Consider the following 17,083-nt stretch of genomic DNA (forward strand, 5'->3'; position numbering starts at 1 on the left):
TGCTCTCTTCCTATGGTTGCTGAATCCTTGTAGAATAACCTAAAAGAAGAACTGAAAAGATAACCTGTTCTTATATTACATGAAAGGGTATATATCTGCTATGATTCTCAAAAATAATAGAACTAGAAAAGAAGCAGTTTCAGTTTTCTGAAAGCAGAGAATATACATTTAGTTACATCTACTCATTAATTTATTTTTTACATGGTGCCCATTGAGAAACAGTTGGAATATATGGCTATATATGGCTATAGTATGTAAAGTAAGCTGTTAATATAATCGATGATGGTAAATATGGTCAAAGAGAAGCACTCAAGCAAATAATTGACTAACTTAAAGAATGATGGGAATTTTTAAGCAATCAGTTATCTCCATTAAACATCCTAACTACCTAAAATCTACAAAATGGATTATACACAATGGCAAATGGTCACTTACGTCTGCAAGTGTGACCAGGTACTAAATATGCTTTACTAAATTGGTTGTATGCAATAAACATACCTACTGACTTTGAAAGGCCTAGGTACTTCTGTGTATATAAACTTTAACCTTTATATATGCGTTTTCAAGATAAGAAATAAAAGTAATAAAAACATAATGTATATGCAAAATCTCAAGTTTAGATCCTACTCTTTTTCTGGATATAAAACTTGTAATATTTTGTAAAGTATGTAATCTCCCCTTTAACTAACTTAGTGGGTGCAGACTAACATAGCTAGATCTGCTGAAGATTTAAAGGACATCTTAAACTTATTAATCATAATCTACAAAAAGAATTGAAGGTGTCCATTCTCTTTTTAATGCCATAATATTAATAAGCTAAAACCACAGGATCTGCTATTTGAAGGTGTTATGAGTTTACATATAGCTATTTTTTCCCCTCATCTAGTAGGCAGTCATCAATTAATTATTATGTGTTCCCTATGATTGACATAAATTATCCTTTTTATTATAATCTGCAAATCTTTATTGCAGAATAAGGAAAAATACAAAGAAAAGAATATGCTTCAAAAAAGGATGGACTTTTTGGTAGATTTTAGGGTGAAATTTAGAAAATAGACAAAATGAAAGCTTAAAAAATATATAAACGTATGTGTATATATATGTATATATATACAAATGTAGTACAACCAAGCGTAGTTATTTAATCAGTTCTAACTGACCATGTAGTATTTTAATCAAAGGAAAACACCCAAGAGACTGATGGGGAAATACATTTTGTTGTTTGATTTTTTTTGTTTCATTTTTACTTAATGATTATAATATTTAAAAATATATATAAACAAGTAGCAACTTAACAGGCTGAAAGGTTCTGAATGACTAAATCACAGAAGTCCCAGGTTCATGCTTTCTTGATTTATTTTCTGTCAGTTGTCTATATTGAATTGTCTTCTTTTTAAGTCATTAACATACTAGTCCTTATCTCTTGATGTTTTTAGTTCTGGTAGCACTGAACAAATCAGTGATAACCCTAGGACAAACACAGGTATTTTATTGCATATTAAAATTTGAAAGATATGTTAGACAATTACTAGTTAGAGGACAGAGGGAAATAAGAGGCTGAATATGTGATGTATGTGTAGCAGTGAAAAAGTTAGGTAGTCCTTGTCTAGGTACTTACAAGATTTTTGGCTGAAGTAAGCTTTTATTTAAATGCTGCATTTTAGGCTAACTTCAAAATATATTTTTCCTTTGCCATAATCCAGCATCAGTTCCAACTTTACTATATTCTTCTGATTACATTATATACAATTTTCATTTTACATGGGAAACATATTTTGGGGGAAAATTGCTAGACAGACAAAATTCCCCAGTGGATAATATATAAAGCACAGACAATTCTCAGTTGTTTAAGTCTCTTGTTAAATGACTCCAAATACATTCCTTTGAAAGTATAGAGTTTATATTTACATTATTAGAAATGCGAGGTAATAACAAGGACGAAGATAAGGGGTACAGAAATACGCTGCCATTTTTATCCTGTTGGAAGAGTATTTTAAAATTGTCTGGGTCAATGATATTTTTACTCTAAATAATTTCACTGATATGTAATGTTCCTTCTCATTCTGTTGAAGGGAAGTCAAATTGCACTGAAGTATGTCAGTAAGTTGTCTGTAATAGTATTCCTGAATATTAGAAATGGTCTGTGGAATCCCAGTATTGAGGCTTTAGGAAAGTAGCATGTTAAGAAAAGAATAAAAGGAGTGGGCTCAGAAATATTTTCCCTTTCCATCACTCTCATATCTCTTTTACTTAGAGAAAATAATAAAACACTTCAGTGTAAATAAACTATAAACATGAATTTAAAGAGGGAGAATTCCAGATAGGAAAATAGTGATGAATCATCAGAATGAGCATATAGACTCTGGTAACATTTACAATATGAATGCTACTTTTAATATGATCACTTTTTCATTATGGTGATGAAATTGCTTTATTTGTAGGTCTGTGAAAGGAAATCTTCAAAAGATGTGCTGAAGGAAGTTGCTGTAAGTGCATTGCTGTCTCTGTTGGCTGTCAGTAAAAGCGCCCAGAAATGTGCTTTAGAAGGTGAGCATTTAAAAATGTACGTTAAATGCTTTATAAATCAAATTTCACAGTTTTTAAATTATGTCCTATGTCAAAATAAAAGACCTAGTTTTCAGAGGCATTTTTTGCATATTTTAATGGAGAAATTTAAAATAATAATAAATATTATAATAATAAATAATAAAATAATAATTTAAAAATAATTAAAACTTTTTCAGCTACAGATACTTTGTTTTGTCCAGTCCAAAACTTCATGGTTAAATTGTTATATGTTAAAATGAGAAGCGCTGTGAGCTTTTACAGCTAGCAGCATATTCATTCATTCAAAATTGGAGGTCTCTTCACACTAGGAGGGTCTTAGGGAACTGAACATCTGCTTTTCTTTGTCTCACCTTGCATGTAGCAAATCTACTGTGGTGGGGAAGTACTTAAGTGAGATAAATGCATGCCCTAACCTTTTGAAGTTTTAGTCTTCTATGCAGCATTGTTGAAGATAAGCTGAAGAATTATGATTTGTTTTCCTCTTCTTCCCAATTCATTTTCATATGCTAGCCTAACAGTCTCCATCTTTGACAACTGTCTGTCTTGTTTCAGCGACTTGTAACTAATACAGAGCTAGGAGTATTTTGAAAAAGATCATAAAAAGAATTAATCAAAAATTATTTTCCACCTTCCATCTTATAAGTCCCTCCTTTGGACATTATATTTTTGGTTCTTAAGATTGTTCTACTAGACAAAATCCATCTCAGGAACTGTAGTAGTAATTTTCTGATATAAAGAAATATTATAAGTTACAGAATTTGTAGAACTGAATCTTTAAATTTCAGTTCAGGAGGGTAACAGCAATCAAGATCATTGCAAGCAAGATATTTTATGTTCCATAATGGCCATTGTTGTATTGCCAGAAGATGTTAGTAACCCATCTTCTTAGTTTTTTTTGTTTTCTTTTCAGTAGTTTTGAAATTTCATAAAAGGGTATTTTGAAGGGTATTTTGAATTCCTTTTTTAGGAATTAAAATTAATTATGAATTATCTTCTATCTTAATTTTGAATTATCTTCTAAATATTAATGATTTTTGTCTTCCAGTTGACCTGATAGACAATTGTGTAGAACAGATGAAACATATTCATGCACAGCTGAATTTGGATTCTCTAAAGCCTGGGAAAGCACAGAGAAAAAAGGTAACACAAAAACAAACAAACAAAAACAACTAGCCAAACAAACAAAACCCACCTTGATACAATATGGCACTTCTCAACCCTCTTTTTCATTGACATGGATACTGTTGGTAGCTGTCACAGGTGAGTCAGAGTAAATGACAGCTTGTGGTGCTTCTGGATAATAGGGCTTCTTTAAGAGTCCCTGATTACGGAGCTTTTGCGAACTTGATTATTTCATCAACTTGCTCTCACACCCAGAGTTATGTTCATTAGTTCTCAATTTCCCATTAGGGCAATGCTGCTGAACACTGCTGGTTCAGGAAGGTCTGGCAGAAAGTTCATTGGTTCATGCTGTGCAGCTGCTCAGGTACCAGTCCTGGGTGTTCACAGCCAAAGCCTTCCTCCCTCTCCCCCCACTTTGTTTTCCCCAGAGACAGACAGCTTTTCTTTGCAGAACTTTAAGCCCCCATTTTCTTTAATCTAAGTAATTTGTGTGTGAAGTACAATGCATGATCAGCCTCTGAATTGGTGTTTCTGTCTCATGTCCCTTTTATTAACTGTGGGATTCAGGACTTCCCACTTGTATCTGAACTAGCAGCCAGCCCATTCTGGTTGAAGCCAGGAACAAAAGAGCTTTTGTTTGAGACTTCAGGAGTTCAGTTCCAAATATTCACACACGTTTATCTGTTTTCCACCTGTCAGTGTTTGCAATTTATGATTTTTTTAGCTTACAACAATGTCTAATAGTCCTGTATTATCTGTATTATTTTTCAATCATAGCTGGACTTTCATCCTTTACAGTCATGGTCCTGCCCAATCCAACTAATTTTTCTGACATTTTTCTATTTCTCAGGTTTTCTTTCTGTGTCTTTCAGTTGGTGCTAACCATTTTCTGTCTTTTCCTGTTTCAGTCAATCTCCTTGCCACTCCACAGGTAGTTGCATTCTACTTGTGCATCCAAGTTATGTTCTTATATTCTTTAAGTTCTCATCCTATCTGGCTTCCAGTTCTGGAAGGTCTGTAGGTCTTTCTGTCCTACATCCTTGGACTGGGTGCCTCAATCTCTTATTGACTCAATTTACCCTGTCATTAGTTTCTTTTCAGTGCTCTTTTACTTGTGCTTATTCCACTACCCGTACTCCCACATTCTCACTGTTCCCAAGTCTTTTTGTTTAGCTTTTATTTAACTTACAATCATTCCAGATTCTACATGTACTATGACCCAGCTCTTCCTTACCATATCTAGACATATACTATTTACTATCATGCAACAGTTTGATGGGATTATTGTTGCAATCTGCCTATTTTCTACCATTTTCATTTAAGAGTATTATTAAAATACAAGCAATGACTTCTGATGTCAAATTTGATATCTCATCCAATTCCAGATGATGCAGCAATTGTAGTAAATATCTTTCTGCAGGATAGGTCTGCATTGTTTAAGCTGGATAGAATTTTTCTCTTTGGCATTGGCACAAACAGACATTAGCCTTCATTTGTGAGGGTATGGAAGTGTGTTTTGTAACAATGACCTCTTAAAAGAATTTGAGATTGACCCTGAGACTTGAAGGTCACAATTTTTCTTGAAATCTCCTAAACACCTTTATTATCCCTTGAAGGAGGGCTAATAGGCTGAAAGTTTTCTTGTTTTGGGTATGCCCGTTGAGGTTGGAGTCAGCTTGTTTTTTTATATTTATTGGGCTGAGAAGGGGAAGCTGCAGACATTTGAATCTTGTTAAATGTGGAAGGAATTTAAAATCTGAAAGAAAATGAAGAAAAAAATCCTCTGAGAAAGGTGACCTTAAACAGCCAGAAGGATTTTTTTTTATGTTCTATGAAGAATTCTCTGGAAAAAATTTGCAGAAGACAACAGACTTCTCCATTGAGCTGGGACTGTAGGTTGGTGCATCATGTGTAAGTGTGCTGTTGTTCATTTGTGGTGGTGGAGGAAACAGGAGGATTGTAGTGAAAAATGAAGATATCCTAAATAAATAAATAAATAAATAAATAAACAGTGCCATCAGTACCATCTAATTTTTAAACAGCTAGCAGCTTACATCTGAAGTATTAATTGTAACCTGTGACATTTTGTAGGATTTATTGCTGTTTATTTAAATAAAATAATCCATCAAGAAATTCTTGAAGGAACTTTGTGAATAGCATTTTGTTTAGTTAAAAATGAGACATACCAGTTATATGTTTGTAATGTATTCCTTTTGTTTTTGACTGTCGGCAAGTTTACGTAGTGTGATTTATAAGTAAGCATTTTTTCTTCACATTATTGGGGGCTAAGCATGAATCCTACTTTACCTCTTTTTTCCTTTATACTTGATAAAACAGAAATAGTCTTCTGGATTGAAGAAGCTTACTGGAATTAGATCCACTTTCAGAATTGGTTTTATGTATCAACCTTGTTAGAGGTCAGCCATCATTAGTCTTTTACTGTCAGAACACTACCATAAGGATAGGTATTTTGTTCACTTGAATGTCTGTATAGTACCTCACTGTTCAAAGGGCTGTATTTATCTTTGTACTATTCTTACCAGGTTGGAAACTTTCCTGTATTAAGGATAGGGAGCTAAGACACAGGGAATATAAGGATGTATTGGTCTGACCAAATACAGAGATCGGCAAGATAGAGTTAGTTTATCCTTGTTTTTATCCTTGTTTTATCTTGTTTAGGGAAGAAAAATTGGTTCTGTTATGAAGTGATTCATCTGACTTTTTAGATGTCTTCTTTAGGATGGAACAAATCAAACACAGAAAGCATTCCCTCCAATTCTACATTAGTGATAAGAGAAATGGAGCTCTGCATTACAGATCTCTGCATTTGGCCAGGTCAGTTTCCTTAGAATTAATGTGAGTTAGAAAGAGACAGGAGGAGGCGTTCAAGTAACTTGCTGTAAATGGCTTTAGTATAAATGTTTTAAGATAGCTGAGATTAATCTGACCTGAAATCAGAAGGAAACTCTGTGGAAGATATCTGACGTGAACATTGGTATCTTAGATTTGCACAGCTCCACTGAAATATGTTTCCTTCATTGCACAAAATGAATTCTGTTTGTGTTGATGATCTTCAAGTATTTTTCTCTAAATAGGAGGATAGCCTTAACAAGCAATTAAGATGTGCTATGCAGCTCCTTAGAAACTGCCTCTTTCGGAACGAAGAATGCAAAGTAAGTAATTCCTTCCAGAGGTGCCCTTCTTGAAGGCATGTATTAGTCCCCTTTTTGTATACAGAACACCATGTAAATTATAGGCCTACATTAGCAATTTGTTTATCCCTAAGGTTCCCATATACCAGTGCTTCGGCTACACTGATGCAACTTGAATCAAGAACTTTCTAGAATCAAGAACTTTACCTTTACACAAAGGAAAAAAAAATAGATGAGGTTATTGAGCATTTTTCCTGTTTTCATCAAGGATCTGCAGAGACATTTTCTTGAAGGACAGAAGGACGTTGTTGTTGATAATTGAATTATTCTATTATTTGCTCTGTAGAACTGCATTCTTCTATTTCCATGGTTTTTAAGTTCCAATTAGTTTAACTGGAGTAGAATAAAACTGTAGAATGGGTAGCTCTTCAACAATCACAGCTGGAGTGAATAAATCTTTACTTTTATCTGCATGTCTCTCAGTAATTAAAACATTTCAGAGTGGTTCTAAACAAGTTTGGCTTACTGACATAATTCTCCAGAGCATTAAATTTAATAGCTAGCAAATAATATTCAGTAACCATATATTATGAAGCTGACCTGAAACAAAAATACTTGCTGCCAAAATATTTTAATACTAAGGTTTGTATGGTTTATAAAGTGTAGGCATATATATTACTAAAAAGAATTTCAAGATACTCACTGAAGAAGTTAAAATACGAACAACTGAACAATGGCTATAAATGTCTTGTTGGAATCATGGATCTTTCATTAATGTTGTGGGGTTTTGCTTCTCTCTATACAGTCCTTTAAACCAAACTAATGGGACACAACAAGATAAAAAGTATGCTTTTCTCACTTCGTTTATACTTCAACGTATTTAATAAAATAGTTTTCATTCTTCCTTATGTTCTCATAGATGGCAGCACTCAAAGTTCATCTTGTTCCTGTTCTGAATTTGTTATGGCCATGGTTTTTAATAGATGACTCCTCAATGGAAATTGCTCTGCATTTGCTTTGTGTCTACACGGCAAACTATCCTGCAGGTATGAGAGTCACTCTGTGATGTAATACATCAACATATTTTAAAAGAATTAGGATAGCATTAAAAAAAAAAAAAAAGCATAAAAGGAAAAGAATGTCAATTTCTACCATAAGAGCAGAGTATAAAAGCACTGGTCTGGTCCATCAAAGTACATCAACAGCTTTGATTTCAATACATTCAAGACTTTTTTTTCACTCTATTGGTTTTAACAAGAATACAGGTGTGTTAAAGGATTAAATAAGACTTAATTCAAACCATATTTGAGGGTTACTCTGAAAGCCCTACCAAACTGAGTAGTATACTATAGACATACAACTTTGGGAATTGTATCACTGAGAACAGTATATCAGTATTTTATACGCTTTGTATTTAAGCCCTTATTGAGAAGATTCTGGTTTTGAATTATTCAATATTATAATTTAATTCCAGGTTATATTTCTTCTATTTATATATTGGGCTTAGTTAACTTGTGTTTGATGAAAGTATATTTTGTGTAAAGATTTTTTTTAATTGAAGAAATTCTCAGAGTAATTATCCCTGCTAATAGAAGCCTCATTCCATAACCTGGTTTATTGACTGAGATAACAATTTGCTAGTTGCTTGAAGAGTGCCATATAAGTATGTTGTTTTCTCCCTATCAATACACCTTTAAGAATTAGCTTAGTTAAAATATACTAACAGAACATAACTGAACATTTTTACATTCTTTTTAAGTTAATGTCTCCAGACCTCAAATCAGTTTGCAATGTACTTTTTCATAATGAGGTATTGTTGTTTTTTGTTTTTAATACGGACTTAAGAAATGCATGCAAAAATTAGCCACACACAGGATATAAATTTAAAAGCAGGGAATATAAGGCTTTGTGATATACCGGAAATCAAGCTTAAAGTTCTGATGGTCTTTCCTGTTCCTCTGCCTCCAGGCTATATTTGTATTTTTCTTGCTAATAAGGTTTTGGATAAATGTTTTTCTCTTTATGTTCATTGTTGTTGATTTTTGAGGTGACTCAAACTTACTTATCTACTTTGAGCTGATTAACCGCTTTCCCTTAGTGCAATCAAATAAATGATGCAGATGTTTGTAATGGTTAAAGACTATTTTGTTTTTATTTACTCTTGCCATGTAAATAATTAACCACAGTTGCAGTTGGCAAATACCACTAAATTAAAATGTATATGTCCACATTCATGCATAAACATTGTATTGGCAACTTACTTGTTCCCTGCTGCTGTGCTAATTTGAGCTTGTAGTCCTGTAGTATAGTATTTTGCTTGGTACTGTGGTACAAAGTAATGATAGCTCCAGACAACACTCGTTTCTCAGAAAAGTACTTTAAGAAAATAAAAGTTTCAGAGTACAGACAAGATTTGCGAACCAGTTTCAGAGGGTCACTTCGGATTCTCATGACACACAATTTTATAATGCCTTGGATATAATGTACCAGGATACATTCCAAGACAGAACAATGACTTTTTTTAACAGCAGAATAAACTCTTAGATTCTAGAAAAGTAGACTGCTATTCCTGTAAAGTGCTCCATTTGAGTCACTTTTCTATTCAAAGCACATCCCATTTACTTCACTGTGGTTCAAAGGAATTAAATACAAAACAAAACAAAAAAATCCTTTTAAAAGTCCCAGCTTGATCTTTGAACTGTTAAGCCTCTCTTTAGATAGATTTTTTTTTTTTTTTTTTTTAATGAATATGTACGTTCCTCATCTGATAAATGTTTAATTTCCTTAAGGTTGTACTTCACTTTGTTGGGTCAGCAGTGGACAGCCATCACTTTCTGTACGAAGTGCAGCTGGCAATTCATTAATGCATAACATCTTGAAATTGGCTTCTCAAGTATCAAATGATAACAGCTCACTTCAGCAGGTGGTCTTCAATCTTCTTTCTAACCTTGCTTTGTCTCATGACTGTAAAGGCATTATTCAGAAGGTAAATAATATTTACTGATTTTTCACAATGTCATATATGCACTTTCCTCTTCATATTGAAGTATGAGGTTTTATTAAGGAGTATCTTGTGATTAAAGTTAAACTGTCCCATCTCCTTCAGCCTTTCCCCATATATGACATGCTCTAGTCCCTTAATCTTTGTGGCCCTTTGTTGGACTCTCCAGTATGCTCATGTCTCTCATGTGCTGGGTGAGGTGCAGAATTGGCCATAGTAATCCAGCCTCACAATTACTGAGTAGAGTGAAAGTATCATCTCTCCACCTGCTGGGAATATGTAGCCCAGTATACCTTTAACCTTCTTTGTGGTAAGGTCACATTGCTGACTCATAGGATCATAGAATTGTTAAGGTTGGAAAAGACCTCCAAGGTCATCTGGTCAAACCATCCCCTACCACTAATATTGCCCACTAAACCATGTCCCTAAGCATCACATCCAACCTTTCCTTAAACACCCTCGGGGACAGTGATTCCACCATCTCCCTGGGCAACCCATTCCAATGCCTAACCACTCTTACTGAGAAGAAATTTCTCCTGATTTCCAACCTGAACCTCCCCTGGCACAACTTTGAATCCATTCTGTCGAATCCATTCTGTCTAGTCCTATCTCTAGTAATCTGCAAGAGGCCAATCCCCAGCTCCCCACAACTGCCTTTCAGGTAACTGTAGAGAGTGATAAGGTCTTCCGAGCCTTTTCTTCTCCGGACTAAACAAGCCCAGTTCCCTCAGCTGCTTCTCATAGGACATGTGTTCCATGCCCTTCACCAGCTTCATAGCCCTTCTCTGGACACGCTCCAAAGCCTCGATGTCTTTCATGTTCAACTTGGTGTCCACCAGGACTCCCAGGTCCTTTTCTGCAAAGCTGCTTTTCAGCTGGATGGCCCCCAGCATGTACTGGGTTTGTTCCTACATTCTTCTCCTTGTTGAACTTTGAGATACTTGTCAGCCCATTTCTTCAGCTTGTTGAGGTTCCCCTGGATGTTGATATGACCCCCTGACATATCAAACATTCCTCCCAATGCCCCCTCATTATCTGTGAAGGGGAGGATACTATACATTTAACACTTGTTTGTATAAGTAAGTAATCAAGAACACAGTATACTGTATACACAGTAATACTGCATTGATTCAGTTATATTGTTTCTATCTCATTTGGGGACAAAAACACTAAGCACAAAGTAAAACGCTTATGTAGTGTTATAAATTGTACTTCAAATAAATGTATTATGTTGGTCCAATTTTTAAGTGTCTACTACATAAATGATTACATATACCATATTAACTTTTTAACCAAGATACAGATTCTTTAAAGTTATATATAAACGAATATATAACACAAATGTTTATATATATTAAAATGTTTATATATTTATATTTAAATAAAACGTTAGTATATAAATAAAAACATCAGTACTAGGTTTTGATCAAGCATACAGATTGAAAGGTCAAACATTAGCGGAGAAAATATGGACTACTATATATATCCTAACATCTTTTTTCTTCCTTCTGACAGAGTAACTTCCTGCAGAACTTCTTGTCCCTTTCATTACCAAAAGGAAGTCATAAAAATCCTAGTAACATATGTATTCTTTGGCTAAAGCTGCTACTGAACATATCTTTTGGAGAAGATGGACAGCAAATGATTATGAAGATAGATGGTTTTATAGAACAGATCGTGGAAATGTGTAAAAATAGGCACAAGAATAGCCAATATATAGCACTACTTATTCTACATAACATTTGTTTTAGTCCACCAAATAAACCCAAAATATTAGCTAATGGTAAGTGCCTAAATGGTATTTAAGCTATTAGAAAATATTATATCTTCAAAAATGCTATGTTTTCATTGTAATTTGGGTTCCTGACCAAGAACTTTATAGAAGTGCCTATCTAAGTAATACTAAAATGATTTTCATTGAAGTTTTTATAGAACTAATATTTTGTCAGAAATGGTCTTAAAAACAAGAATTTGTAACAAAAAGAAAAGCAAAACATTTAAAAAATATCATGAGACTGATCATTTGAATATAGTAATTCAACATGAATTAAAGTATTTTTACAGTTTTCTCAAACAGCTGATTTTTTAGAGGGAGATCCGAAGAATTCCATGTGTTGTTGTCTGAAACAATCTAATTTAGAATTATTGAATATTTGGGTTTTCATAACTTTGGACAAAACCTTATTAGTTCCTGCGAATCAAAGTTGTTGACGCAAATTTTTATGTTTTGGCATGTGCTGAAACTGTTTATAATAACAGTGAAGTTATGATCATGACATATGTGTTTAATATAACAACATGGACAGAACTTTTCTCAGTTGCTTGTAAAGGGCATGTTTCTTTCTCCCACTTAATTGCAGAGAGAATGCTCCTGCTTTCCTTATAAGAGACTCAGCAGGTCTCTTATAGTGTCCATCCTTGTCATTTTTTCCCCTGCAATACTGATTTGCTGCCTTAATTATAAGTGTACATTATCTGTGCATTTTGTGAAGTGAACAATCTGACTTGAAGAGACTTAAAGGTTTCAGAGTCAGACTAGAAAATTAAACTAGAAAATTAAGGTGCCTACGGCAGGGTTAAAATATTTCTCATCAGTTAAAAATAACCTATGTAGTAATTACTATGGAAAATAGAAACATCTTAATTTCTATCCTGATATGATAGGCTCAAGTTGTGGATACTGGGAGTTATAAAAACCTTTTATGGCTTCCTCAGTTCCAGTGCATATCTGATGGCTGTGCATAACATGTGCATGTTTTGTTACCAATTTCTTATTTTTCAGCATTATTTTTGTTTTTTCTGTGTTTTTAAACACTAATTTCAATTTTGTGAGCATATTTAAATTTAATCAATCTGATAATATAACTTTGGTAATTCTTCTTCCATACCAATACTTGTCATAGAAATAAGTGCGCTCCAAGGATAAAAATAGAGACGTATATATTTGATGATATTTTTAGATGAGGGTGGTTTTTGTTTTGTTTTTGTCTCATTAGATACGGCTGTTGCAGTGCTGTCTACCTGTTTGGAAAGTGATAGTGAAGCAGTTCAGAGGATAGGAGCAGCTTCACTTTGGGCTTTGCTTCACAACTATCAGAAGGTTAGTATTTGCAAAATACTTGAAAAAATGTAATGTTACTGTTATACATGGCAATCTTTTAAGTAAACAAAAAATAAAGCTTATACCAGCAATTCCATTTTCTTATGTTAATAACGTAGGTGATCAGGCTGGGGGGATTGAACAACATAGTAAGTAACTTGCCCTGTGTGATTTCAGACTGCTTATATAAATGCATTCTGGATGATGACAAAGTCATTTGCTAAAATTCCAGCATTTCATATTCCTAATTATTGTCATTTTCTAGTTTAAAACAAAGGAGTTAACTTTGCTGTTAAAGTATTAACATGGGGGGAAAAATCAAGTGATTTTATTTTGTTTGTGTGTGCTTCAGGCAAAAGTGATTCTGAAGAATCCATCAATAAGGAGAAAAATAGATGAGGCTTATTCTGTAGTGAAGAGTAAGTTTAAATGTCATCTAATGTCAATTATGTATTTTTCCATCAAGTAGCTCACTAATGCATTTTAATTTATATCTTCACGATATTTTTTTTTGCTTTCCTATAAGATTTTGAGGGGATATTTTCATCTCTAAAATCATGAGTACAGATATGATTTTTAGCTAGGCATCTTTTGAGTACTTCAAGTATCTTTCATAGTATTATGGTTAACAAATTTTTAAATTTTAAATCTCAGGTTAGTTTGTAAGAACAGGTCAGATTTGGTTTGCAGCAAAATGCTTTCTTTGCTACATGCTATGCTTTTGTGTTAATTCTTAAACTTAGTGGAAAGAAAGTCTTCATCTAGCATCTACTTTGCTTAACAGTTCTCAGATTGACTTGATTCAGCTACATAGATTAGGGATCATAACAGAACATTGTACCAGTCTGTACCATGAGTTAATTGAAACCTTGAGTATTTTCCTCAAGTAACTGAAGATAACTATAGGTTAAATAGCTTTTATATGATAGGTTGCTATCTTCAGCTCAAGAGAAAATCATTTTGAAATGATTTTCAAACATTGGTGTGGAGTTGCAGCTTTAGTAGGTAACAGTGGATTTGTAGTTAGTCACATCAGACTCTGATCTTAGAAACACATGCAAAAGTGTAATTTTGAGCCAATGTTTTGCTGCTGATTTCATTTGCTCTATACTTGTAATCAAATAGGTTCATTGGTGCAGAGGCTTGTTCCCACAGTATTTTGCAAGACAGAATTTCTGTCACAAAATTTCTGCTTACATCGAGCACTACTTGACAGTATCATAGGTAGGAGATACTAGAACGGATCATGATAGTTCATCCTGTGCAATTGTAATCCATTGATTTCATCGTTGTGCCATTTCAAATTCATCCTTCACAAAGTCAACCATCAATATATATATGCATTATATGTAATATGCAATATCAATAATATGATGCAATGTTACATTATAACAAAATGGTTTAAAATGGTATAAAAATGGCTAAAATGGTAGATTGTTCTAAGTACAAATGGATACATTTTTCAACATGCCTCTTGTTCTTTTTCGTTTCATACTTTGCCTTTCCCAAGGACGAGTTTTAAGAAAAACAAGGGATTACCTTATTGTAACACAGAAGAATCACAAGGCATTTTTCACCTTTTTTTTTTTTTTTTTTTTTTTTGTTACAACTGAATGGGGTCTTGGAAATGTGGTTAATTACAGCCTTTTAAAAGCAAACAACAACAATAAACAGACTTTGCAACATATACTTTATGTTCTAAATTTTCTACTCATAACATAGTGGATATACTTATAAAATAGGATGAATTCTAGCAAGGTGTTTGGTATGATCTTTGATAAAAATATTCATTTTTTATTCAGAATCAGCGAGAAGTTCACATCTTGTTTTTTCTTCCTTTTAGCTACTCCACAGCCAGAAGGGAATGAGCTAAATGCCTACTACATAAGATGCTTAGAGAATATTGTGCAGCTTCTTGATTGTTAATGATTATCAGATGAATTCTTATCTTGAAATTGGACAGATTTCAATGGGAGCCTGAAACTTAAAGAAAGGACTTCTAATTCATGGGTTTATGAAAGTAGCATGCATGCTATGGAAGAAATTTATGAAGCCTTTGAAGAAGGAGTTGATCACTTTGAACCAAAGAAGTTGCACTAGTTGTGGCTCAGACTGTACTGTAATCCCAACTGGGAAGTTATAATGATGCTGCTATGTAAAGTATGTACACAGGAGAATGAATGTACAGAGGAAAAGGATGTGAAAAATCAGTAATCTTCTTAAATTATGCATTGAAATTGTTACTGTAAATTATTAGAGTTGTGGTTTCAGTTTGGTCTTAATAAAATTTTGTTTGCTTTTTAATTCACATCAGCGTATGTTGTCTGTGGATCATAACTTATAATGTTGCAGATAAGAACAGTGGAAATATACTTAGATTTAAGAACTTGTAGTGTTGCCAGTCATGTTGTGTTATGCCTGTTAGGTATAGAACAGCAGCATGTGAGTTTTAGTTTTGAAGGAGCTTTCAGTTAAAACTGCTGCATTTTTTTTAAATGCTAACAATTAAAAAAAAAACCCTCTCACTTAGTGATATTACAAGTGACAGATATGCTGATAATCAGTTTATTCAGGTTGAGGTATGTGCATCAGTTTTAGTTACAACATCATAGAAAATAGAAAATACTGAAACAAAATCTTTTACTTTCCATTTCATAAACACTCCAAAAGCTTTTCCTTTAGGAAAAAATAAAAACAAACACCAAGATGTTATCCAGGCCTGTGCTTTCTTTGATCTGCTACTATGTAACTATGGTCATATGCTTTTCAGTATTACATACTAAATGATTTTGAGGGAAGTATACGTTAATGCCTGAACACAAGACAGTTTTGTAGAACATGCTTCTGAAATATTTGCAGAGTGTTTAAAGTTTCCCCCAACACATACAATTTTATGTTAAATCAGGGAGAGATAGAAGCGAGCAAATAGCAAAACTTTGGTAATGTCTCTAAAAGAGTTGTAGCAATGCCATATTTATCTGTCACTAGCATTTTCTACCTAACCAAGTGATAAAAGATGTTTTCCACTGACAAAACAGGGGATTTTTGTTTGTTTCAGCAGTGCCCAAAGAACTTTGGGTGCTCCCACCCTGGAAGTGCTGAAGACCAGGTTGGATGGGGCTTTGAGCACCCATGGCAGGGTGGGAGATGGTCTTTAATGTCCTTTCCAACTCAAGCCATTCTGTGTCTTTATGACGTAGAATGTGTGATTTGGTATTACTCATTTGACAAAACCATGATGCTTATAACAGCTGTATTAAATAATTACTAGATATATAATTATCAGCTAACCTTCCTCTCCCTAACAAAACAAAAAGCAAAGAGGCCATCAAAGCCTGACTCTTTTCCACTTTATGCATTGAATAATTATTGTTACTTGAAAAATGGTTATTAAAAGCTGTCATTCTCATTTCATACTATTGCAGGATGTCCCCTTCAAATTAGCAAGATTATTTCAAAGATTTTCAAAAAGTTATTTCAGTGTTTCAGCATACTCAACCCTGATGATGTCTCTCAAGTCGAGATGTAAGTCACAATGCAGATTGTGACTTTGCTTTGTGACACAATGCATTTTGATTTTTCAGAGACAAAAGAAAAATGAGCACTCAATGCCAAATTATGTTCAGTTTAAGTAACCTAAAATTTAGCAAGGATTGTCAGAGCTCTTTCAAAGTGCAGAAATACTCAGGGTGAGATGAAGTAGAACTGCATTTTTAAAGCTTATTCAACCTTTTTTTTTTTCCAGTCTGATTATTAAAATGTCTTTAGAGATCCACAATGCTGGAAGTCACTAGCCTTGTAAAGAAAGCAGTATGTTCTCGAAGTGGAACTGCAAGTTGAGATGTTTGAAGATTGCAAACCAAGAGATGTTTGAAGTCTTGTAGTTTTGGTAGCTAACTGATTCTCACATCTGAATTATTTAAGTCTGCACAGAGAAAAAACTGTTTAGTTAAGGTAACGTTCCTTCACATGATGGTGGATATTGATTTCTGTTTTTTTTAAATATCTATAAGCTAGCTATAGTTGAATGATTTCATTAAATACATACCCAATGTAATAAGAACATAAAATAAATAGGATGCCTGACTACTGTTAAACATTTCTATTTTACTGAGCTGTAGAAATTCTTGAAGAAATTAT

At 33.6% G+C, this 17,083-nt stretch overlaps 1 protein-coding gene across 5 annotated transcripts in view; it reads left to right on the forward strand.

Moving 5' to 3' along the window:
• RTTN (rotatin) overlaps positions 1-15,251 on the forward strand; it is an 84,198-nt gene extending 68,947 nt beyond the window's left edge. For 2 of the 5 annotated variants that reach the window (XM_084511389.1, XM_084511390.1), the window contains exons 41-49: positions 2,442-2,547; positions 3,614-3,708; positions 6,786-6,863; positions 7,762-7,888; positions 9,632-9,828; positions 11,359-11,626; positions 12,840-12,943; positions 13,296-13,362; positions 14,787-15,251. In XM_084511389.1, the coding sequence (XP_084367515.1) occupies positions 2,442-2,547; positions 3,614-3,708; positions 6,786-6,863; positions 7,762-7,888; positions 9,632-9,828; positions 11,359-11,626; positions 12,840-12,943; positions 13,296-13,362; positions 14,787-14,869 (1,125 nt within the window). In that variant the 3' untranslated portion in view covers positions 14,870-15,251. Of the gene's footprint in view, positions 1-2,441; positions 2,548-3,613; positions 3,709-6,369; positions 6,518-6,783; positions 6,864-7,761; positions 7,889-9,631; positions 9,829-11,358; positions 11,627-12,839; positions 12,944-13,295; positions 13,363-14,786 lie in introns of those variants that run through there. The other 3 variants (XM_084511391.1, XR_014690381.1, XM_084511392.1) reach the window with 3 other exon arrangements.
• Positions 15,252-17,083: the final 1,832 nt, after the last annotated feature.

This window comes from Aythya ferina (assembly GCF_964211825.1).
Source record: "Aythya ferina genome assembly, chromosome: 2".
Classification (NCBI taxonomy): domain Eukaryota; kingdom Metazoa; phylum Chordata; class Aves; order Anseriformes; family Anatidae; genus Aythya; species Aythya ferina.